General features: G+C 37.7%; 3 protein-coding genes across 3 annotated transcripts; 2 read left to right on the plus strand and 1 right to left on the minus strand.

Annotated features, from left to right (window-relative positions):
- Positions 1-10695, plus strand: LOC111225700 (sodium-dependent multivitamin transporter-like). The gene is made up of 17 exons (XM_022750722.1): positions 1-29; positions 201-255; positions 2098-2557; positions 2641-2706; positions 3493-3544; positions 3632-3699; positions 4086-4240; positions 4820-4960; positions 5948-6077; positions 6485-6573; positions 7247-7359; positions 7466-7536; positions 7614-7700; positions 8340-8515; positions 8597-8703; positions 8821-8942; positions 9364-10695. The coding sequence occupies exons 3-17, from the start codon at positions 2210-2212 to the stop codon at positions 9499-9501; spliced, it is 1863 nt and encodes a 620-aa protein (XP_022606443.1). The 5' UTR covers positions 1-29; positions 201-255; positions 2098-2209; the 3' UTR covers positions 9502-10695.
- A 1701-nt stretch (positions 10696-12396) lies between these two features.
- On the plus strand, positions 12397-22417 carry LOC111225622 (adhesion G protein-coupled receptor F5-like). The gene is made up of 18 exons (XM_022750601.1): positions 12397-12455; positions 13577-13631; positions 13713-13725; positions 13839-13967; positions 14064-14216; positions 14293-14399; positions 14523-14581; positions 14681-14805; positions 16151-16366; positions 16583-16831; positions 16936-17079; positions 17942-18056; positions 18288-18357; positions 18538-18717; positions 19458-20789; positions 20873-20914; positions 22200-22235; positions 22325-22417. The coding sequence occupies exons 2-18, from the start codon at positions 13584-13586 to the stop codon at positions 22379-22381; spliced, it is 3075 nt and encodes a 1024-aa protein (XP_022606322.1). The 5' UTR covers positions 12397-12455; positions 13577-13583; the 3' UTR covers positions 22382-22417.
- Positions 22418-22780: 363 nt separating this feature from the next.
- Positions 22781-24453, minus strand: LOC111225623 (ankyrin repeat domain-containing protein 66-like). The gene is made up of 3 exons (XM_022750602.1): positions 24315-24453; positions 23138-23366; positions 22781-22937 (listed from the first exon to the last, which is right to left on the minus strand). The coding sequence occupies exons 1-3, from the start codon at positions 24451-24453 to the stop codon at positions 22799-22801; spliced, it is 507 nt and encodes a 168-aa protein (XP_022606323.1). The 3' UTR covers positions 22781-22798.
- Between the last annotated feature and the right edge of the window lie 590 nt (positions 24454-25043).

Here is a 25043-nt window from a genome sequence, read left to right on the forward strand (position 1 = left end):
CACATGGAGCCATGGAGCGAGATCAGGTGGTGGGTAGAGTAAATACTTTATGAACACAACATAAGATAAGATTAAAAAACCATTAGACTTACTTGTCTAGAAAATATGCAAACTATATTGTCTTTAGCTCTTGTTCTTATCCGTAGAAATATTCAAACAAGTTGTTTTTAGCTAACGTTGCATTCTTGAACATTACTCAGTAAACAGCATGGTACCACAGCCTCACCCGGATGACAGCAGTGCTGGCATGTAAAGGTGAGTCCGTGTAGTTTCTCCTGTTCATACCCTTTTCACCACACTCCTTTCTCATACGTGTGACATTATTTTGACCAAGTTTATCTTCTGTTCATATTTTGCCATATTCAGTTGAGTTAGGCAGCTGTTGTCAGAGTTTTGAGGGTCAGGGAGTGAGGTCAGTAGCTGCAGTTGCACATTTGAATCAGCAGGAAATACCATCATTAGTTATTTATAACTAATATAGCTTAAGTTACCACAGCAGTGTCTTCAAGTGAAGTAAAAGTCACTTTAATATTCTTGCTTTAATCTTTTCTCTAGTACAGAGGAGTGGGTTTGTAGGGATCTTACTGTAATTTGTGCCGTCTCCTTTGCGTTTGATCTGAGCCGATAAGTCAATTTGATCAATCTACAGAAGATTAATCAACTATTTTAATAACTGATGACTCATCTGAGATGTTTATTAGGCACTAATACCAATCATTCTCTGTTCTGCAGCTTCTCCAATGTGAGGATTTGCTGCTTTTCCCTGCTTTATACTGTTGTAAACTGAATATCTCTGGGTTATATTCTGCTGATCACTACCCCCCACAGCAGAAGGTCACATCTTTAAATAGCTTTTTTTGTCCAACTATCAATCCAAAACCTGAATATATTTAGTATGCTAACTAATTTATTGTCTGTCGTGATTTATAAATAGATTAACTAAAAGATTTTTAATATGAGCAAAGCCAAAAAACTAAAACTGCATAATCTGAGGGAAAAAAGGTTCCAAAACAAATTTAGAAACCTCTCTCTCCTCTGAAACTTAAAATTTATAATCAAGTTTGATTAATCTCTTTCCTCCAAAACCCACAGATGTTGGTTGCTGCTGTTTATCTTTTTGGTAATGTTTAAATGTTGGCAGCAGAATGCAGAGAAGCAGGACACTTCCCCTTTAAACTTCCCATTTCAAAAACGGCACTCAGTATTTTTGGATCAGGATAATAAGGGGAAAGTTGACACAGAGGCTGTTTGACCTTGGTTTGTCTACACTGAGTCCCATTTCACAGAGTGGAGGTTGTGTCATGCAACAATGCGTTTCTGCTGCAAACAGGTTAGGTTAGGTGACGGCACAGGCGCCTGACATTATACCTCCTGTCTCTTTATCTGGGAAGGAAGAAATCTGTCAGAAAACCAGCTCAGGGGAATCCAGAGTATGAAGGTTTGTTTCTTTACCAGTCAATTAAAGCTGCAATGATTAGTTGATTAATTGACGAGTGGATCAACAGAAAATGAATCAGCAGCAATTTTGATAATCAGTTATTTGTTTTCCCAAAGAAAATTTGGCAAAAACGAACAGTTCCAGCTTCTCAAATGTAAATATTTTCTGTTTTTTAATCCCTTCTATGATTGCAGACTGAATATCTTTTGTTGGTTGGTTGTGGGTTGATGTCAGCTTGGACTCTGGGAGGTTTTGTTGACATTTTATGGAAAAGGATTAGGCCTGCAACTAACAATTATTTTCATTATCAATTAATTTTTTTGTCTGTATGTCAGAAAACTGAAATATGTGAAATATAATATTTTTTTATTTTATCAGTCCAAAACCCAAAGATATTCAGTTAACTGTCGTACAACAAAGAAAAACATCAAGTCCTCATGAGAAGCTGGAACCAGTAAATATTTTTCATTTTTGGTTATTAAAAAAAACTAAAGTGATGAATTAATTAATTGAGAAAATAGCTGGTAGATGAGTCAGCAATGACAGTAATGGTTAGTTGCATCCCTACAGTCATGCAGAGGGATTTGTTTGTGAGAGAGAGGTGTGTGAACGTTCTTTCTCTCAAGATATATTTAATCAGTGTTTTCTCTTTCTTCAAGGCTGCTGGACTCTCCTGACTGATGGGTGTGGGCAAAGAAGTTTCCCATCCGTCTGACAGTGCGACTGCAGGAGGAAGAAACCCTCTCCAGCTGCAGCCAGGAGACAATCACAATGGACCCGTCCGACCAGAAGCACTTTGCGGTTGTAGACTATGTGATATTTGCCGTCTTGCTCGCTGCCTCTATGGGCATCGGCCTGTACCATGCACTGTCTGGTGGGCGTCAGCGCACAACACAGGAGTTCTTGATGGCAGACAGAAGCATGCGCTGTCTCCCTGTGTCCCTGTCACTCATCGCCTCATTCCAGTCCGCCGTGGCGATCATAGGCGTGCCGGCAGAGATCTACACCCATGGTACTCAGTACTGGTTCATCGGCTGTGCCTACATTCTGGGCCTCTTCATTCCAGCTCATGTCTTCATTCCAGTGTTTTACAGACTACAGGTCTCCAGTGCTTATCAGGTACGGGAAGGTTTTGTTTTTACAGTTGTTCTGGATTTAAATTGGTTCATGACGTACGGATTTCATGTTGTTTTGATTCACAGTATCTTGAACTGCGCTTCAGCAAAGCAGTGCGTATCTGTGGAACTTTGACCTTCATTTGTCAGATGGTGAGTGCAACACTTGCTGCACCAATCCAACTTTTTCTCTCCCAATAACTATTTCACAACCTCAGCTCAGGGTCTCTGTGGAGACCGAGCACTGATCTGAAACCGGTGCTTCTTTTTCAAATTTAAAATCAGCACACCTCACTGCATGGAGGTAATTTGGATCATTTTTATGTAAGGTAACATGAGGACATTGATTGCCATGGTGCTAAAGGTTGGCAGCCAGCTGTGACTAAAATTTAACTGATAGCGAAAACACTGAATTTTGACATTGAGAAAGAAACTGCTTTCAATCAGTCATGTCTGGCCAAGACCCACTCGCATTAAAGGAATAGTTGGAAATCAATATCACTCATTGTCTGTTCACTAAATATGAAGCTACAGCCAGCAGCCGGTAAGTTTAGCTACATATAAAGACTGAAACTGCCCGACAGTGAAGTAGTGTGCTACTTCTTGGACAGGAGCAGTTACCTTTGGACAGAGCCAGGCTAACTGTTTCCCCCTGTCTTCAGCCTTTATGCTAAGCTAAGCTAACCAGCTTCATATTTAATGGACAGATACAGTATGTGGGTGGCTCTCGGCAAGACAGCAAATGAGCAGATTTTTCAAAGTATCAAACTATTTCTTTGATAATCATTATTGTCCTGATACCAATCCAGTGGATGGGTTTGTTGTATCCCTTTAATAACGCCTAAAAATACAGGAGATGCATCTATTTATTAGCTACAGAATCTTTCTTTACTTAACTTTCTGAAGTCTCTGATTTGTCTTTTATTTACTTGGCTACAGGTTATCTATATGGGGATTTGTGTGTATACTCCCGCCTTTGCACTTAACGCAGGTATGAAGAATTCATATATTTTCCTCTGACTTGGAAAACTTGAAGGATGAGATCTGTGGTTCAATCTGTTACTGTGTTTTCTTTCAGTTACTGGATTCGAATTATGGGGAACGGTGCTGGCCACTGGCCTAGTGTGCACGTTGTACACAACAATGGTGAGTTATTAAAAGACATTTTCATGCAACTTAATATGAAGTTCTGACATTTGAATATTCGTGACTCGCTATCTGTGACTGTCAGCAACACTGCTCGTTCAGGATTTGTTCACTGTGATTCATTCACTCTTCTTCGGATTTCCAACGCTCTTCCTGAATCTCTTCCAAAAAAAAAAAAAAAACACTCCAAATGCAAAGGATATATTTTTACACATCATTCGGTAGAGCATGAGACTCTTGATCTCAGGGTCGTGGGTTTGTGCCCCACGTTGGGCGCAAAAGTTTAACTAATTTCCCCCTGGGGATCAATAAAGTATTCTGATTCTGATTCTCATTTGTTGGCATGTATCAGGTTCTTACCCAGGTGTCTGGTCTGTTCCTGACAGGGTGGTTTGAAGGCTGTCATCTGGACAGACGTCTTTCAGACTGTGGTGATGTTTGCAGGGCAGCTGGCTGTCATCGTGGTGGGCGTGCAGAAGACTGGGGGAGTGTCTGAAGTTTGGAGGAAAGTCTGGGAGGGAAACCGCATCTCTGGTCTCGAGTAAGTCCGTACTGTAGTTTGTGGGAGAACGACCGGCATCAAGAATCGTCGGGGAGAAAATCTGATTTGATGAGAGCAGTGAGAGCGAACCACAACATTACAGCTGCAGTACAGTTAAGGTTGGCTGATAGTTAACTCTGGGTTCGTCACTACAATATTAATATTGGATTATTGATTATAGCTCAGCTTTAACAATAAAAAGTAACAATACAGAGTTAAGTGAACAAATAAAAACATTTGGTCCAAACAATATTTCACACAATACAAACCTGTCGGCTCATTAATGAAAACTTCAGGAATCATGTGGTTGGAGGTTTTCACCCCAAACATTCACTTATTTCACTGATTTGCACATTTACCAGGGAGGAGGGACTAATTAGTGAAATCATCACCGTACTCTGTGGTTTGACTAAAATCCTGCAGCTTCCTTGGTTCAGGTTCATTATGTCTTTCTACATACCTGTGCATACACTTCCTTTTATGACATCCTGAATTGCAGTGACTGTAATTCTGTTCGATTAAAGGTCTGTTCTGAAGTGTTCAGTCTTGTCTCTGTGCTGTATTTTCCCTCGTGTTCAGCCTAAATCCAGATCCTACAGAGAGACACACTTTCTGGACTCTGGGGGTCGGCGGGATCTTCCTCATGCTGTCCCTGTATGGAGTGAACCAGGCTCAGGTGCAAAGATATCTCAGCTCGCGCACAGAGAGGGATGCTGTCAGGTACACAGGCTGTCGATTGTCTATAGATTTAGACTGTTGATTTGTCATTTTGATATTATTGCAATGAGCGTAGACTAAAAAATGCTTTTTACAGTAAAACCATGTCACACAACAACATGTGGAAGAAATTCAAGGACTCTCTAAAAGCTTCTGTTAGAACAGTAAACAGCTACAACGGGTACATTATGTAAAGTATCCAGCTATTTGTAAGACATGCATTGTTCCTCTGTAGGTGCTATCAGGAGTCACTCTGCCATATATATTTGCATCGTAAATAAGTATTTGTTCAAAATTTACCTATATTCCGTTGTTTACATTTGTTCTGCTAAATAAAAACTCAACAGACAGTCAGACGAAGAGTGCCACCATTAGTTTAGCCATAAGAGAGCACAGACACATGTCGGTCAGTGTTGCTCCGTCACTTTGGTCCAGACTGACACATCTGAACAACTACTGAATTCATGGTTCCCAAAGGATGAATTGTACTGACTTTGATGATCCCCTGACTTTTCCTCTAGCGTCACCAGTAGGTTCACATTTTTGGTTCAGATTGAAATATCTTGGATTTGCAGATATTCAAGGTCAGAGATGAATTCCAATAACTTTCCCTCTAGCGCCATCATCAGGTCAAAACTTTAATTTATCCAATACTTTTTATGCACCTGTAAAACAGTGTAAAATGTTAGCATGCTAACACGCTTAACTAAGATGGTAAACCTGGTAAATATTACTTGCTAAACATCAGCATCAGCATTGTAGTTTTGAGCATGTTAGCATTCTGACATTAGCTCAAATCACCCATGTGCCTAAGTACAGCCTCACTGAGCTGCTAGTGGGATTGTCGAGTCAGTATTGTTCATATGTCATTTTCAGTTTTATTCAAATCTAAAATATGAATGTGTTTAGCAAAAAAAAAAAAAAAAAAAAGGTTGCAAAAATTACAAATTGATGAGTTAACACTTTTCCTATGCTCCTACCTCTCTGCAGGTCTTGCTACATGGTGTTTCCCTCCCTGCAGCTGGCTCTGGCTCTCAGCTGTGTGATGGGGCTGGTCATGTTTGCCCGCTACTGCGGAGAGGATCACTCTGACAAGCGGGGAAACTCCTCGATGGATGCGGTGAGTTTCAGTTTTCAGTGTTATTTCCCATTTTGAGCATCGTTATCCACTGAGCCATTTGCTTCATGCTCTGGGAAACTGGAATGTATTTAGTTTTTTTCCCCTTCCTGCTCCCTCGATCTCAAGAGATAAGTATGAAAGTAAGGTTTGTGCAGAGATATATATACATATATATATATATATATATATATATATACAGTATATGTATAGAAAAAACCTCCAGGACACGCAGACCTAACAGCAAATCCACAGCACCGCGAGTATTTGCAAATTTCATTTAAATTCCTCCAGGCACAATAGGCCCATTATGCAAGTGTGGTTTGCTGTCAGATTTGTATTTCATTTGGGGTGACTAATGCATCTATGCAAACCAAACTGAAGGTTCCCGGGAAATGTGTTTTCCACAGATGGTGATATACTTTGTGATGGATATGCTGCAGGATCTTCCAGGACTGCCTGGACTGTTTGTGGCTTGTTTATTCAGTGCAGCTCTCAGGTATGGGACGCTCCCCTGTCTCGGTCGATTTTTTATTTCGTTTTTTTTCCCCTAATTCAACTGAACATGAACCCTGTCAGTCAAACCACAACCACGGCGTCCACAAGTGAGGCTTGCACATGCGGTGTATCTCACTGTCAGTCAACTTATCGATAGCGCTGACTCTTCTTAGTACAATGATCTATTTACTGGTCAAAACACCTTAGGGAACTTTTCACATTTCAGGTGTTGACCCTTGACCCCGATGAAGTCATAGAGGTCAGTGATATGGTTTGACTTGAGTAAAAGTTACCCTAAATAAAAGGTTTGTTGTTATATATTATATTTGACACCTTCAGAATTCTATTAAAACGCATTTTGTCACAGAATATTTTGAGACTCACTTTTAAAAACAATTTTTACATGTGTGTAACTTTATTAGACACACCTAGCAGAAACCAATGCAGCCTAACACAACAGCACCACAGACTACATCCTCCAAAATGATCATACAGTCGATTCAACACTTCTTTAACAGTTTCAACAAAAAAACGAACTTCATAACTTTCATGAACTGCCAACTCAGTGTATAATCATAAATCTTCAACTCTCAAATACTGTGTTGGTTTAGTAGTTAGTTGAGAAGGTGAATAATGATTTTAATTCATTGATTGTTACTTAATGTATTGTGCAGCACCATCTCCTCCGCCTTCAACTCTTTGGCCACTGTGACAATGGAGGACCTCATCAAACCGCATTTTCCCGCCATGACAGAGGCCAGAGCGACCCAGCTGTCCAAAGCTTTAGGTGAGCTCTCTGAAGCTTTAGGTTTGGGGAAAGCAGCATTATACAGAGCTGCGTGATAAACGACGTGTTTGTTCAAATGTTTTGTGTCTTTTGTCTCCTCAATAAGCTATGTCCTACGGGCTGCTGTGTCTGGCCATGGCCTACCTCACTCACCTAATGGGTGATTCGGTTCTGCAGGTAAGCTCACAGGTTGTGTGATCAAATAATAACCAACATAAATCTGCACTGATTATAATATTATGTTTGAACTCCAGGTGGCTTTGAAAATCTTCGGGATGGTCGGTGGTCCTGTCCTCGGCCTGTTTTCCCTCGGCATGTTCTTCCCCTGGGCCAACTCCACTGTAAGCTGGACGACATCATGAGATCTGTCATGACAATAAACAGTATAATCCTATGTTACTGATATGCTTACTTTGGTTAAAATGATAATGATATAAATTATTACCTTCTCAATAATTTAATGATAAAATGGAATCAAAACACCCAATAACAATTCCATATAACAAACCATGGCCAATACTTCTTACAGCAGTGTGTCAATGTCTACTTGAGGTCCCTCACCACAAGTTACTGGCTGGGTTCATACATGGATCCAAATGTACAAAGGCCGTCTCTTTGCTGCTTCTGCAAAATTGTTAATTGAAATCATGTCAATCAAATGCCACAAGGTTCAATGGCAACAAACTTACTGAACATGTCACGAAGTACATGAATGAATATAGCTTAAACATCCATTGAAGAGATGAAAACATCCGATCTGTGTGGACCAAACAGGAGACTGCAGTGTTCCTCAAATGAACATAAAAAAACATAAATGCCATATTTCCATCACGTTCCATGTCATTTTTGTCCATTTGAGGTTCAGCTCGTGCTCTTTTAATTACATCATCTGGTTGTGCTCTCTTCTTCTCCAGTGGTTTCATAGCATCTGGCTGGCACCACCAGTTGTTTTAATTTACATTTTCGTCTGTTGTTTCCAGGGCGCAGTGGCAGGTCTGGGTGCCGGTCTGGCTGTGGCTTTCTGGGTTGGCATCGGCAGCATCCTCACTCGTAGCAACACCGGCATTAGACCGCCTGTACCTGACTGCAGGGCCATGCTGCTGTCAGACAACACAACTGCTGCCATTCACACTGCACTCAGCAATGTCACTCTGAGGTACAAATCACACAGAACCGTGTGTTTCGTTTTTACTGTGTTACTCATTTCGCGAGTTAATCATGTCTCCTTGTTCTTTAGCCGACCGTCTGGACTGAAGAGGTTTTATTCATTGTCATACATGTGGTACAGTGCATTTAACTGCTTCACAGTCATTTTAATAGGCCTGATCATCAGCTTTCTCACAGGTAGGCAAGTTCTTACATGTACACATGCAGACACATGCAGTACACATGAAGAACCTTTCTTTACAATCAGATTTAGTCCAACTGTAAAATGTTTAAATGTATATGTTTTCTATTTAGGCCCTATGAAAGAAGAGGATGTGACACCAGGCACAGTCTACCCCTTGTTGGGCAAACTGCTTCATTTTCTGCCTGAACGCCTCAAAAAGAAGCTCTGTTGTGTGACTCCTCTGGGACAGACAGTAAGTGACATGATGGACACTTCAATATTTCCTACCATAAACTTAACTTGTGTGACATCACAAAGTTACAGAAGTCCTGAGGCCTCGCTTTAAGGCTCAGTTTCTGAATACAGACTGTGTGCATTTCTCTGTAGTCTGATTGCTTTGATACATTCTCACAGTAATAATAAAGAACCTAGACCTGCTTTATAATCAAAAATGACATAGACATCTCACTTTATACAGTAAGGGACCTTTAAGGCCTGATAAGAAGCTCAGTTTCGAGCTGGTTTCGAGGGGGGTGTGCAGCGGTCTGCATAAAAAGACCACCACAGAAAGATTATATCACGCTTGTGTTGGAAGTCCCGGTTATGAATAGTTGATGAAATCAGTTATTTAATCTGTCTGTCTTTGTTTTGTTTTTTTTTAATTATTGTTACAGCTCTCATCTCAGCCTCCACAACACAAAGAAAGCAATGGGTCGGCCTTCCAACAAGAGGACGGACCGTCACAGGAAGAGACGGAGAGTTTTCTTCCTGATGCTCACACACCTTTTGTGGAGCGTGAAACAGCTGTGTGACAACGGTTAAAACGCCTTTAGACAAAGCACTTGGACGAAGAATATATTTGTATACTGTTGACTTTGCTTCGTGATGAAGGCTGTAATTCAATTTTGCCCTGTCAAATGCTGCAGCGAGGTCAAAGCTAAACACTGGAGGTTCTTTTTTTTTTAAATCTGGTGGCATCTTCATGTCTTCTAGAAAACACAAGTACAGCTGAGCCTGTAAGTTTTACAGATAGTCACATGTTTGATTTATATACAGTTTTTGTCAACTTCAGGTACATGATCACGGATTCACATTCAGTCTGGTCCTTGCATGTAAAAAATACTGCACTACACTGCTATCTGTGTCCACTGAGCAACTGAAAAGGTTTCATACCGATATTTATCTCTGTATATACTTGACTATTGTTTAGTGCTGCTGCAGCTGTATGAATGGTCCTGTGTCATACTGATATAAGAGGACAGTGCCTCACTTTTTAAGGTCGTATGACTGAATTTTGGCTGTAATGCAGCTGAAACAGAAAAAAAACCCTTTTCTAAAAAGGATTAAAGATTTTGTAGTTAACTCTTTTCAATGTTTGGTCCTCTTGTTTCTCTACAATTGGAAAATAAACAGAATTGTCGTAGTTTGATTTAAAAAGTTAAAGCTACTAATAGGATCTTTAGTTAAGATTTTTATTTATTTATTTTGTAAAACTAAAGTTTCCAAGATCAAGAATGAACAACGATCTTTCTTGCACAACAAATTAATATTAATTAATGTTTTGTGTACAGCACCTTATTAAGATATATGTGCATAACAAGACATTTATTTGCATTTGCTTATTTAGTATTTGCTATAAGAGCTAAATGATGAAATGATGATGACTGGGTCAGCTGGTTTTACTTCAACTTAATATTACATTTGTGGCTGTTCTGGTTACATCAGTAGTTTTAGAGCAAAGTTACTCAAAGTAATTTCTATGAACCTGAAATAAGTATCTCATTCACATTTGATAAAGTTTCCTCTAATACAATGTGCATAATTTGGAACTTCTATCTGCTGCATATTAACAGATATGTTCCTCAGAGTTTTGCACTCCAGGTTTATTAATAGTCCTGCTTCACAAAGCTCCTCTGTGCTCTGCTTGCATCAGAGTCTTAAACACAGGGGTTGTATGATCATTCAAGCTGATAATCACAACATAAAAGTCTGTAATTACAGACCATATAAATGTCTTTGTGCACTGTTGTTTTGCCTTTATTGCATGTGTTTCTGTAGGTGTCAGTACTTCTCGTGACCCGACGTTTACACACACCATTTAGAAACATCAGAACTATACACTACCAGTCTAGATACTCACATCTAAAAGACACAATTAGCTGTAGTTATAACTTCATACTGACTTCTCTATGGTGAGGCAAGTTCTAAGTTGAGTCCTAAAAAATAAATACTTAATTTGTGTTTATTATTACCCTAATGGAAAATATTTTCAAAGGCAACCCATGAAAACATGAAATCCCCTTATTTAAATAATCAAATATTTTTGAATATGCTTCTGTTGTTTAGTCCAGCAGGAAATTTGCATCAGTGTAGTCTAGATATGTTGAGTTTTTCCTTCAGGAAGGTTGACCATCATCCTACAGGACTTACTCATGTCCTGTACCTGCAACATACAGCGAACATCCAGGACTTTCATCCTTATTTCTGCAGAGGTGCTTTCCTTCACGTTTGAGCTTATCAAAAGAAATGTTAGCTGGAATTAGCAGCTCTGGGAGGTTGCACTTCGACATAACGAGGCTATACCAATTTCTTTGCAGTCTATCCAGTAGTTGTTGAGACATATCACCCAAACCAAAAAATGGCAACCTCATGGTGGCGCTAGAGGAAAAGTTGTTTAGGCTTCGTCCTCTGGGAACCATGAATCTGTAAAATGATTTGTGCCTATTCTTCTAATGCCTGTTGAGCTATTTCACGTGATAAGTGATAAAACATTTACCTGCTGCTTGTGCTAGAGGAAAAGTCAGACTATCACCAGTCATTAGGGTTCATCCTCCGGGAACCATGAATCTTTGTACTAAATTTCATGTTAATCCATCAAATAGTTGTTTAGATATTTCAGTCTGGCTCCAGAGTGTTGCTAAAAATAATAAGCAGAAATTAATTTTACTATTAAATGTTCATACAAAGGGTATAAAAGCAACATTCGTCCTTCTTTGCACTCTTCAGCTTAAATTCCAACACATATTTACAATCATTTATTCAAGACCACATGAAAAGAGGTACTTGAACATTGTCCTGTATGTCTGTCTGTTTCTGAATAAGCAGTAAGCAGCTGAATTACATTACTTGTCTTAAGTGATAGAAATCGAGTCCAGCTGTCATCACAAGTCACTGATATGAAAATTAAAGTCAAATTGCAATTCTCCTGTCACTCTGTCTCCTGTAAACGTCATGAAATTTGACCTTTCTGAAGGTCAGGGCTGAACGTGTGTTACGCCAAAGCTGCCATAACAAATCTCAGATACACTGGATAACAGTCATCCAGTACAGTTTACAGTCCTTTCACTGAATGTACCAACCAAAATACAGCCGAGGGCTTTGGGTCTGCACTGTTTCATACGTGTATTTTCAAAATGAAAACATGGATTTAGACCTTGTTGCACACTTTGTTTTTATAGCCTGACAAGCCACTCCTAAACAGTTTTCTAACACAAACAGCATCTATTCTCCATTTTTGAAAGTCAAATTAGTCATACATAAGAGCCATTTAAATTTTGCATGTGTGCAGTAACTCAACCAGCTACTGATTGTCATATAACTATTCTAGTGTCCCGGAAACTGACGTTGACCTGGTGGTTTTTTTCCTTTTAAGCAGCTGCAGCAACAGCTCCATCAGTGTGCTGCTCACATTAGTGGACACACAGACGAGTCCTACCATCGTGAGACGCTGCTGTGATGGTTCACTGATACAAATCGAGCAAAACAGGTTAGCTGCTCTTTCTATATTTTTCCATATTATCTTTCATCAATGTATATCTAGTGTTTTCCTACAAAATATGTGTATTATGAAATGTCATACTATCCCTTAGAATGAAAAACGCAGCATTTGAAAGCAGTTCGTTTTACAGACCAACTGATGTTTCAGCGGTTTTAAAGAGTAGCAAGTTTCACTGTCACAACAAACCTTTTTGTAACGTTTGGTAATGTACTCATGAACTACTCTACATACTCCTTTTTGTGTTTGTCAATTTTTCATCTCAGGAATTCAGTGCAGTCATATGATAACTGTAATCTAACAGCCCACTTAATCTGATATGATCAGGGTATCTGTGAATAGAACAGGAGTGAACAACTCAAACTTTTTCAATTTAAGTAAATCATTTTAATTTCAATTCTTGAAACTGAAAAATACAGTAACTATCTGCATTTGTGTACCTCAATTTATTCAAGGTGCACATACAATTTGTGCCAACATGCTCACAATATATACAAAAAGTATATAAACATTGGATGGTTTATAAAACACTACAATGTTTTTGTAAGCAGATATAAGTGTTTATTTATTATGTGGGCACCCATAAGTGGAGGCTGCTGTATAAACAGATATTATGTGACAGATCAGTAAATACGCAGTAAAATAATTGTCAATACTCAGTGAAAGAAAAGTTGCAACTGCTGACAAATACTGTATATCAACACTTATATCCTCATATCCGCCTAAAACTACACTATCATTAGGAACAGGGGTGCTGCTCTCTGTGGTTTTTTTAAGGTTGAGTTTTGCTACTCCCTTCAAGGTTGAGTCCTCTTCTGGTTATGTTTTGTTTGTTGAGTTAAGCGGCACCCATTTTGCCCCGTTCCCCTCCTTTAGTTAGCTACCCTCTGACCTTGTTTGGCTTTTGTTTACTATTAACCCTCTTAATACTGTATGTATTTTTTTTGGAGCAATTTCAGCCACCTTTACCTTTACCTTACTATTAACCCTCTTGACTGCATAATAAATTTGCTTAACCAACTACACCTGGGTTTATGTTGCTTCCCTTTTTCAGCTAGCTGGGTCGTAATATTTTCCAATTCAAATGACCTTATGTTATTTATTATTTGCAGAACCAGGATGTGGGCCTTTATATTTTTGTGTATCATGGGACTAAACATCCATCAGGTTAGTCGGTAACATAGGACTACACCTTACAGATTAAAATTTAAAGCATTAAATCTAATGATTTTCTCTTCACTTTTACAGGCTACTGGAAAAGGTAAAATGATTTGACTGATATGACTGTCTACATGAGCAAATTGTTTTTAGTGTAACAGTGAGCTGAGAGCACATATAGTGTCTTTTGATGTCTGTCTGTTTGGCATGTTTCAGAAAACTCAACACAAATGCATTATGCCAAACTGACAATAGAGGAAACGTCAATCGACAACATAACTCAGATACTGAAATCTTTCACGGTTAACGAAAACCTGCAAGTTGATGACCCTAAAATGACAACAAGTAAACAATTTTTCTAATATTTCAAATACTGTATGATTATTATATGATCTGATTGATCCCAGTAAAGTAAAACTATTGTGCTCTTTTTCTCACCAGCCTGTCAGAATGTCTCGGCCGACACAGTGTGCACATGCGCGTCAGGCCACAGATGGAGTGATAAAGTTTGTCAATCTGATAAGAAATGTTGTGGCAACGAGAAATGTACCTTCCCCCAAAACTCAGCTCACATGTGTGTTTCAAACACCACAGGTATTTTTAGTAATTTCGTTTGCGACTGCACCAAGCATATAAGCGTCCCAAAAACTGACATCTTTTTTCTTCCCAGTCACTATAACAGGATCTGTCACTATGAATGGAACGTCTCATGAAGGTTGTCTGGCAGAAGAAACCACTGTGAAGTTTAAGAATTGTAGTAGCAACTTGTTAGAAAAGGTAAAAACAAGTATTCATGAATAAACATCTCATTACTTAATTAATCACCTTTAGGGATTTTCATTTTCCAACAATATACTGATTTGTGAAAAGTTATTAAGTGATTGAGTTGGTGACTTTCAGATGAAAAAAGTGTACAGCACTTTGAAGGGATTTGATGTCTTAAAAATTATCACATTCAGGTATTTGATTTTCTTACAAATAAAATAAGTGCTATTATATTTACTGGGGTCTGTTTTCAATATGTGACTGAAATCAATCTTTTTTTTCCCTCACTTAAGCATCGGAAGCATCATCGTAGATTTTGAAATGACCATTGTTTCCAGCATCGAGCCACAAAATCTGATTGAGAAATCATTAAAACTGACCGATATTCTGGAAGCCTCCCTAAATCTGGAAACGACAGGTAATTGTATTTTACGGAGAGTGAGATGCACCTATTAGAGTTTATTTTAAACCTGGTTAAATCTAGTCTTTAATTAAACACATAATGCTCTTTAATATTTTTTTTTTATCTAATTTTAGTCTTCCTCAGTACAATGTTGACAATGTTGATCAGGGCACCACCAGCAGGCCAGATTTTTTAATTATCCACTGAAATATTTTAGCATATTCTACATGGATTGGTACAAAATATGGTAAAATCATTCAAGTTTCTTACAGGATGAATCATAATATCTTTGGTGAAGTCCTGATTTTTATTCTTGTGCCACCATCAGATCAAAACTTGAATTGCTCCAATACTTTTAACAATAAGTAGACAAGAGTAATAAATAAAGACGAAAACTATAGAATAGATTGAAACTAGAAAGCTACATACAGGTTAGTGTGCATAAATACTTGTGCTTTAGTGCAAATATTTGTGCAGAAAAATAAATTACACCAGAAGTGCACTTTCCTCATATTCCCAAACAAAGAGGGATAGTGATGTATGGTATATATTACTATATATAGAAATATACAGCAGTGAAGTACACTTTAACAAAATAAAGTAAGCAAATAAATTTTTGAACTGATAAAAAAAAATAGATCAATATTTGTAATTAGCATGTTTATTATTAATTTTTTGATTGTGTCAAAAGGTTCAATAAACACCTCATCTCTAAACATTTTGAAGGGTTAGAGTTGAATTTCAAGAAAGACAAGAAGTCGTTAAAGTGCTATGGGTGAAATCACATTTCACTGATGAAGATTGATGAAGGTTTGAGATTTCGGCATCTGAAGCTTAAGCTGCTGTTCCAGTACAACATAGAAGGAAATAACATTTATTTTGTGGTTCCCACAGCATTGGAAAATAACATTTAAAAGCTTCAACAGGAATTATGCGTCTCTCCAAAAACAATCTCATGGTCACTCCTGGTAATTCATAGACCTATAAAACAACACGTTACGATTGAGTTTCTATAATGACATCTTTCTATGCTTTGGGGAGCACAAATGAAATTCTCGTCAAATCTCGTCTCAGAGGTAAAATCTCAGCAGATAGAACCAAAACTATCTGTACTAGAAGTAAGAGAGGATGTTTTTTTTTTCTAAATTAGAACGAATTGACCGTTTAACAATGCTGTTTAGCTGTTTTCAGTGACGTCATTTTATTTCACAGAAAACACTGTTGAGTGACGCTGCCACTGAGATTCTGTTTCAAAGTGGGAGCACGTAACAGACAATAATTCTGTTACGGACACACATCATACCTTCTGGATGTTGCTCATTTATGTTTTTTATACTGATTCATCTCTTATTTCTCACAGGTGTTGTCCTTTTAGAGATGCCAAATAACCCTGTGAATTACAGCTCCAAGCACCAGCTCACATGCAAATCAGCGTCAGTTCTGAACGAAACTCCAGTGTGGCAGCTGAAAAAACATGAAAAAATCCATGTCATAAATAATGGCACAGAATCAGAGGTGAAATCAGAAGCACACAAAACCAGTCTCACTCTCAAAAACATAACAGACATCTGGGCAGGTACGCTTGTTTCAGCCACTGTATACTTACCAACCTAAGAAAATGTGCAAACAGACAAAACTCAGGTTACCATTACGTTAAAAAAAGATCTTTAACAGCCATATCCATACCCTTTTATGGATGTAATATGATTACTATAATTGTATGGCATGACTCTGGTTAAAACTCTAACTCATAAACACATTAACTTTAATCCCTATTTATGTTTTTCCTTAGGAGAGTACAAATGTACCTATCATCAACGTTTAGGATCATGCACCGTGGCTCACAGTGCCAGTGCTGTAATGAGTGTATCCCTCCTGCCAAACATTGTCATCACCACGGTTCCAGAATTTCCATTCTGTGTAAAAAAGGATCATGTGCTAGTAAAAGCCACATGTGAGATAATGGCAAGCAATGAACCTTACAATGTGACATGGACAAACGATAACATCGATGCTGGCATAACTCCAAAACCACATCGCAGTAAGTATATTTTCTTGTGTTCATATCCGTTGCCCATTCGTGTAATAAATCCTTGAGCAAACCTGTTATTGAAAATACATGACATGCATATGTGGTCTTTGCAGATTCTTCTGAAGGAACTTTTGTTTATGAAGCTGAGACATTGGTTGCCTGCAAGGCATCCAACCAGATTGCGCAAGTAACTTGCACATTTCAGAACAGGGGTTATCAAAAGAGAAATGCTTCGGTTGAAATCAATGTCATACGCGGTATGTTTTCACATTAGTTCAAACATTGTCAGAAGAGAATGGCTTTGTCCAACATCACTCAATAATACAGATATTGTTTAGAAATATTGATTATATTACATTTTTTGCAATTTTATTTGGGTGTCCAACTTCTCAGTGTGAATTTTATGTTCTATAAATTGCACTCAAATAATCCCACAATGGAATTAAAATGAAATATAACATAACTTTTAGCTAAAAATCCCACAATGCTTGTCTTTAATAAGTTCATGATTCATAAGTAACTGAAATCTCACTTTACGTCCGTGTTGGCTTCACTTTTCAGCCTGGAGGTTATCGCTTTATTACAACACCTTTTAAAGGGAGTGTTACTTTCTCCTGCTACAATATATCTTTACACAGAAAACAGTTCTTTGCTGCTATAGTGTTTAAAATCTCATCTACAGAACCTTTAAAACAGCTATATATAATGTATACGTTTCAAAACTATAGACTATACTCATCGAGCACTTTATTGGGAAAACCATACAAATGGGTGGTTCTTCCTTTTGCCATCTAAACACTCTCAGTTCTTCACGGCATGGTATCCACAAGATGTTGGAACCATTTCTTTGAGATAATTTCTGCAGATACGATGTCAGAACATGTTTTTAAAGGTCATGAATGAACCTATCCCCATGAAGCGGGGAACCGCTGACGTAGGGTGTATTGTTCTAGCGGCAAGTGTAGTGGTTTCCAACACAGCAAATATTTGTGTGATATATTAAATATTTTATGCCTCAGTGATCTTCTTGCTATCCTAGAGTTAACTTTGCACAAACTGTTTCGCTTACAGTATGTGAGAAATGATTAATCAAGCCCGTACTTTTCTTCTTCAAAACAGATCATGATAAATTCTGTGAAGCTCAAGGTGATTGGAAAGTTACCAAAGCTGGATTTACAGCAGTGTTACAATGCAAGAATGCAGTTGGACAAAGACGAAGGGAATGCAATAAAAAGTAAGGCTGCAACTAATCATTATTTCTATTAGTAAATAATTGGACAATTATTTTACAAATTTATCCATTAGACTTTTGGTATATTGTCCAATAATAATAAAACCAATGCCTAACACAATTGCTTGTTTTGTCTAAAATTTAAACTGAGCTGAAACAAATGAAGTTTGGGCATTTCTTCTTCTTTTTTTGTTTTTGAAAATTCAATTTCTGTTGATTAATTAACTGTTCCAGCACTACATGGAAAGAGGAAGAATCAGTGTGTGTGAACCCGGAAGTGAATAGTGTGCTCCAAAGTGCAGCTGTAAGTCTAATTTTCATAAATGAAGTTGAAATTAAGTTAAAAAAAAACATGATATTACAGAAACATATTACAGGGCAGAAAGACATACCACAAGATTATATTTTTTAGTTTTTATTTTATTAAATCCTTGGTGGTTGCTGAGAATGAATCATCACCCATAAACCATCATTATTGTTACAGATTGTTAACATTGGACTCGGCTCAGTAGAAGAAAATGTTGCAATAGTATTTTCCCGCCTCGACAACATCACTAATAAAACAAACACTATCAACACTTTCGCCAATATGAAAACATCAGTTGATGTACTCATGACCTTGAGTCAAAAGCTAACCAACATAGACAATAAATCAACGGTTGATGTAAGTATTACAGAATCTTTGATTATCTTTATTGAATGTTATTTATGGGGTTAAACTGAAAAGGGGAATTACCAGTACTTAAATTTTTCATTTAAAGCTAACTCTTAAGATTTTCATAATACTGTTTATGGTAGATATTTGTTCTGCAATCGCCATTCAGTCTATTTACATTAAACAATGTCAGCTATATAGTAGTGTTTATTGTTAATGGTGGAGTTTACCATTCCCATGCGGGGTTCAAATTGCCTTCATGTGCACAAGGGATTCACAGGAAACTAGGCATGTTCTGTGCATCAGCATAAAATGATCTTTTATCTGTAAACAGCCTCACTGTTTACTGTTCACTTGCTTTGCACAAAAACAGACCTGCTTTAAGTTATTGATAATGCGAACCAAATATTTCCTGTTACTGCTGTTTCACATTAAAAGTGCTCATATGGTGAATAACATGGCGGCTTTTATCATAGGCCACAGGAAATGCAATGTATTTGCCGCCACTAACCACAGGTGTTATCACATCAACGAGGACGGAAATTTTAAGAATCACAAGCTTCCAATAATGACTGTTTTATGCAAATTCAGTATAAATACTGTCAGATAGTATATACAGTATATTTCCCATGTACCTTTAGAACTCATCTTATTCTTTTCTTTTTAATACAAGGAGAAAGGCTTTTTCTAACTATTAGCAGACATGTACTTAAATCAACTGCAATTAAAACAAGCTTCTTTCTTTTCAGGACCTTCTGGACTCATCCAGCAATTTGCTGGAGAAGTCTCTTGAAAACTCTTGGACAGGAAAAAACAACAAAGGCAGTTTTTCAGTGGCAGAGACGTATCTGAGTTCTGTTGAAAAATTAATTGAGATTACAAATATAACAGGCAGCAGCAAAAAAACAAATATAGAGGTAGACAAGTGCGAGAAGGAACAGGGATCGAAATGTAGTAACACTGTGTTCAACGTAACAGTCAATCTTGATGGTTCAGCCAATGGTAGTGTAAAAACAGCTGGATTCCTACAACTGCAGAATTATTTGCCCCACAAAGATGAGAAGACCGTGATCAACAGCATTGTTGTGTCAACAACTGTTGAAAACATAACACAGAATAAAGTTTCGGTTGATATTATCTTCCCATTGCTCAGTCAGAGGCGTCGCCATGTTAAGATGCAGTGTGTCTCGTGGGACAACATCACCAGACAGTGGTCAGATAAGGGATGCAAATGGCAGGGTGCTCATGACGAGGGACACTGCATTTGCGAACATTTGTCCTCATTTGCTATTCTAATGTCTAAGGAGCCGTTGGAGATCCCTGGGATGAATGAGATAACCTTGGTCGGGCTGTCTATATCAGTCATGTCTCTAATTATTAGTCTTGTGATACAAGTGATCGTTTGGAATGGTGTAGTTAAATCAAACGCTTTATATTTACGCCACATTGCCCACGTAAACATTTCTCTATGCTTGCTAGTCGGAGATTGCTGTTTTTTAGCATCTTATAAACCGGAAGTTCTTTCAAAAATTTGGTGTAAGACTGTTGTGGTGTTGAAGCATTTCTGTTACTTGTCCATGTTCTTTTGGATGTTGTGTCTGAGCTGCACGCTTCTTCATCAAACAGTTTTCATATTTCACAAGGTGAGCAAGAAAAACTACCTGAAGTTCTCGTTAATCCTGGGCTATGCATGCCCTTTTCTTATTGTTACTATCACATTTCTTACCAACAACGGTGCTGAAGGCGCATACTTCTCCACTGAGACCTGTTGGCTGGTTTATATCAGACTTTTACAAGGGTCCATCCATACATTTCTCATTCCAATTGGTATAATTATTTTCATCAATGTGTTCGCCATGCTGGTGGTAATCATGAAGCTTTTGGATCAAAGTCCGAACAGAGCAATATCTAATGAAAAAGAAAAAACAGCTGCCAAAACTGTCGTGAGGACAGTTATTCTTCTGACTCCAATCTTCGGTGTCACTTGGATTTTTGGATTTGGTGTAATGCTGCTTGATCTCTCATCTGGATACATAGCGTTTGCAGTCAATTATGCCTTCACCCTAATGAACGCATTCCAGGTACGGTCAATATAATCTTCAATTAATTATTTGAATCAGTAAAGGTATTTCTTGCTCAGTAAACTCTGTCATTTCATTCGCAGGGGCTTTTCATTTTGTTAACCACATGCCTGGGGGACAAACAGGTAATATAGTTTTAAAATGCCAACCTAAAGTATTATGTTGATACATGCATTTGGATGAATTATGTTGCTTGATACTCTATCACTTTGTAGTAGTCCAGTAGAAAATATTTAGAATATTTAAAGCAGACTTTTTTTCTAGACTCACCTTTTTGCAATTACATCAAAATTCAGAAATTGAGTGATTCACTGAATTTTGTAATTGAAAGTCTATTGTATCTCTGACTAGGACTTGAAAAAAACTGATTCATGATATTTATTTAAATGAGCCAATAACATTTCTTAAAATCTGAGATCGCCTTTTCTCAGTAAAGATGTACATCTGTGCTAAATATTATGTGTAGGAAGTGGTTCCTCGCTGTTAATGGTTCAGTTAGGGCTGCATGATGTAAAAAAAAGTCCAGAAATCAAGCTATTACAAAATTAAAGAAAAAGGTTATTTTAAGTTAAAAAGTACTGTAAACTGTGAAATGAGTAATTATAGTCGATATGCAGAGCTGTTGCAGTTTGGGACACAGGGCGGGTAGCTGGGTATGGGCGGGGATAGACTGAAAAAAGACAGTGTGTTTTATTCAGTGTATCACTGCCTGGCGGCTAAGCTAACACTAGCTAACAGCTGTCTGCAGATATCAGGCCGATGTCTTGACAACATAAACGGTGCAGAGAGGGAGCAGACTTTCAGTTTCTGCCAAGTCTGTGCTTATTATAAAATGATCGTTATAGAGGATGTCTGTACTTAATTGAAGCTTCTGCAACTGACTGTCCACATGTAACTGTGGGGTTTTATTTTTTAAAACATGCATAATAATGACAATCTTGTAAGTGGAGCAGGTTTTTAAATTCTTGCTCAACTAATCAGCTAACCAGCTTAGCTTAGCTGCTAGCTTCAGCTTCATATTTAATGAACACATATGAGAGTCGTATCGATCTTCTCATCTAACTCTTGGTGAGGCAAATAATTGTATTTCCCAAATCACTGAACTATTCCTTTAAAAGTTTATTTACAGGGTGAAAAAAGCTAAACATTTCCTCCTAGTTTAGATTGAAGACATTTTGGGAGAATTGTGGTCAGTTTTAAAACATCTCCAAATGTTTGGGAAAGAATATTATTTTTTTCCGTCACTATCAGGCATGTACATCAAAATCTGGATGTGTATCCATATTACAGCATGTCATCACAAGTTTGATTTTCTTCTACTTTTTTCAAAAATTTTACTGTGTAATAAGAAATGTTATCAACAACAGATAGTATAACGTCATTAAAAATGTTTGAATCCAATTTTGACAGATCCGTGACACACTGCTGAGTAATTTCAAGAAAACTGTAAGTGCACTACGACTAGTTTTACTCATATGTAAAACACCACAGTGACTATTGACTAATTTTATTCATCCTTCCCCTTTGCTTGGCAGGTGACAGCATCCATCAGTGACACCTCCACAAAGTTAGACTTGATACGGAAGAAGTGAAAATTGTCTGTGTTGTATGTGTACTCAAATCACAACAAACTACACATAAAACCACAAATAATAGCATACTAAGCTACATTTACTCTTTGATGTGACTATACTATATATAATATAGTATAATATATAATATATATATACTATAATATACTATATTTTAGTTTTGTTGTTTATTTTGGTTTATTGCCTGTGATACAAGTTTAAATCCACTGTATGATACTGTAATGTTTGTTAATTCCCAAGCTGCATCTTTTGTTGCTTTATAATACCCAGATATTAATATCAGATGTGGTTTAAGCAATACTGTATATTACTTAATTTTTTATTGCACTGGAAATCCACAGCAAAACTCTACCTGAGAGGCTACAGGGATGTAACTCTTGTTTACACTAGTATAATGTTGTGTAAGGTGAGTTAAGCCTACACCTGAATGTTGCTTTGAGAGGTCCTGTTTTCTTCATTTTCTTTGCCCTGTTCTGCCCACTCCTCATCTGTGTCCTCCATTAAAATCCCTTTTTGGGTTGCCATCTTGCGTAAGGCCTGGCACTCAATCTCTGCTCTGCAACATACAAAAAACAGGGCAATTTACTCACTTAACTGATATTTAAAGTTATTACTACATACATTTACTGGGCTGTGTGTTTGAAAGAAACCCTTTGTAATTAAAAGAAAAGTTCAATTAAAGTTTGACATAAGTGTGAAAATCAAGGAAGCGTGATTCACAGAATAAAATAACAAAATCTAGGCATCATTTCATACTTCTTAAGGAATTGAACGCAGTCCTGGTGTCCATATATTTCGGCTATCCGCGCTGGTTTGTCTCCACAGCAGTCCTCCTTGTCTACAGGAGCATGGAGGGAGTGGAGCAGCCGCAGCACGGCCAGCTGGCCAGACTCTGCAGCAAAGTGGGCAGGAGTCCATCCGTGCTCCGTCCTCAGACACGGCCTAGCTCCATGATCAATGAGGATCCTGACCGTTTCTGTATGTCCTGTGGAAAAGGCATCACAGTGTGATCTGACACGTGCATTTAATAACCTTGTGATTTTTATAATCTAGTCTGTTAAGAACACATTCTTATTCACTGTGATAGAAAATACTACTACAACAAGATAGAAGGAATAAGAATATCCCTGGGGAGGAAGCAACAATAATGAAACAAAAAGGGAACTATACGTTCGGCATGATTAGTTACCCAAACGTAAACAAAATGGTATTCAAGTTGGAACAATTAATCTATTTATAAATTTAAAGGCAACATTTTTGATGACTGTTTTTGTCATTTATCAAGCAAAAACAGCTGTTCTTTTTCACTGCAAATGCAATATCTTTGGATTTTGTCTTGTTGGTAGACAAAAACGGACATTTGGAAATGAAAATCTATTATACTATCAAATAATTCATAATTGTTAAAGGCTGAAGCCCAATCAATTCAAAGCTTGGAAAGATTGCGTTAAAACATTTTCAAACCTCTGTATTTTATATCTTGTCATTTTAAATATAGCCTGTCTGTTGTACAAAATTTGGTCACAATTAAATTAACATTCTTTTGTTTTTGATGGTGCTGACAAAACCTAAAAATGGTCTGAAAACCCAGGAAGTCACTACAAATATTAAAACTGGGAAGCTGTCTCAAAAGTCTGATCGCTGATAGCCAAAACCATGTTAATCACTTTTTAATTATTTATCCTAAAATTTAAAACCTGTTTTACCCACGTCTGAAGAATAACTGACATCACAAAAGACATCATTTGATGGAGCTAACCACAATAAATGTCAGACAAAATCCCTAAAGGAGGAAGATTTGTGAAACTGACCAAGGTGTTTTGGAGATCCTTTGACGGCTGTAAACAGCAGTAGCCTATTTGAAGGGTGACAGGTGTAACTTGAAACTAACGGTGTGCAGGTGTGTGGTAAATTTCTATTGATCCACAACTACCTTTAGCCGCTGCCCAGTGAAGAGGTGTCTTGTAGCTCCAGTCGATGTCTCTCTGGTTGGGATTGCATTTATTTTGTCTCAGAATCTCCTCAACTTGGTCAAAATCGCCTGCTGCTGCAGCTTGGTGCAACTCGGTCATTTCGTTAGGAGGGTTGCCTAGCAACAGTTGACCAACACAACATGGCACCAAGTCCTTCCCAGAACCTGGAAACGGTAATGCTGCCACCTGCTGTAGATCGAGATAAAAACCTGGGTGTGTCTGTTGTAAGTACATGAAACACTTAGAATGAACTTAATGAGCAAATAGGCTTAGAAAAAAAATCTGTTTCATACGGTGGAGAGAGAATGACGTTAGGTTTTAAAAGGTTTGCGAGAATTAAAGGTAGGTAACCATTAGCATAGACCGAGTGTATCGTAATTTAGCAACGTCGTAAAAGTCTACATCCCCTCTCTTAAAAATGAACTGCTGTGTCCCCATGAAAATATCACTCAGTCTTAAAAGTCTTTAAAGATTTGGCAAACTAAATCAATAGTAGAAATGTTATAAAAATATATAATAATGATAGGCTAATGATTGTGGACCTGTATTTATCAAACTACTAAAAGTAAAAATTAAAATTTTGGACTTACTTCAAAGATGACTGCTATCATCACAATATTTGATAGGATGTTCCACTACGTCTTCTCCTCTTTTTAAAGCATCTTCATTGTCTGTACTTGTCAGTGTGG

The sequence above is a fragment of the Seriola dumerili genome, unplaced genomic scaffold, assembly GCF_002260705.1.
Source record: "Seriola dumerili isolate Sdu_G_001 unplaced genomic scaffold, Sdu_1.0 BDQW01000149.1, whole genome shotgun sequence".
NCBI lineage: Eukaryota > Metazoa > Chordata > Actinopteri > Carangiformes > Carangidae > Seriola > Seriola dumerili.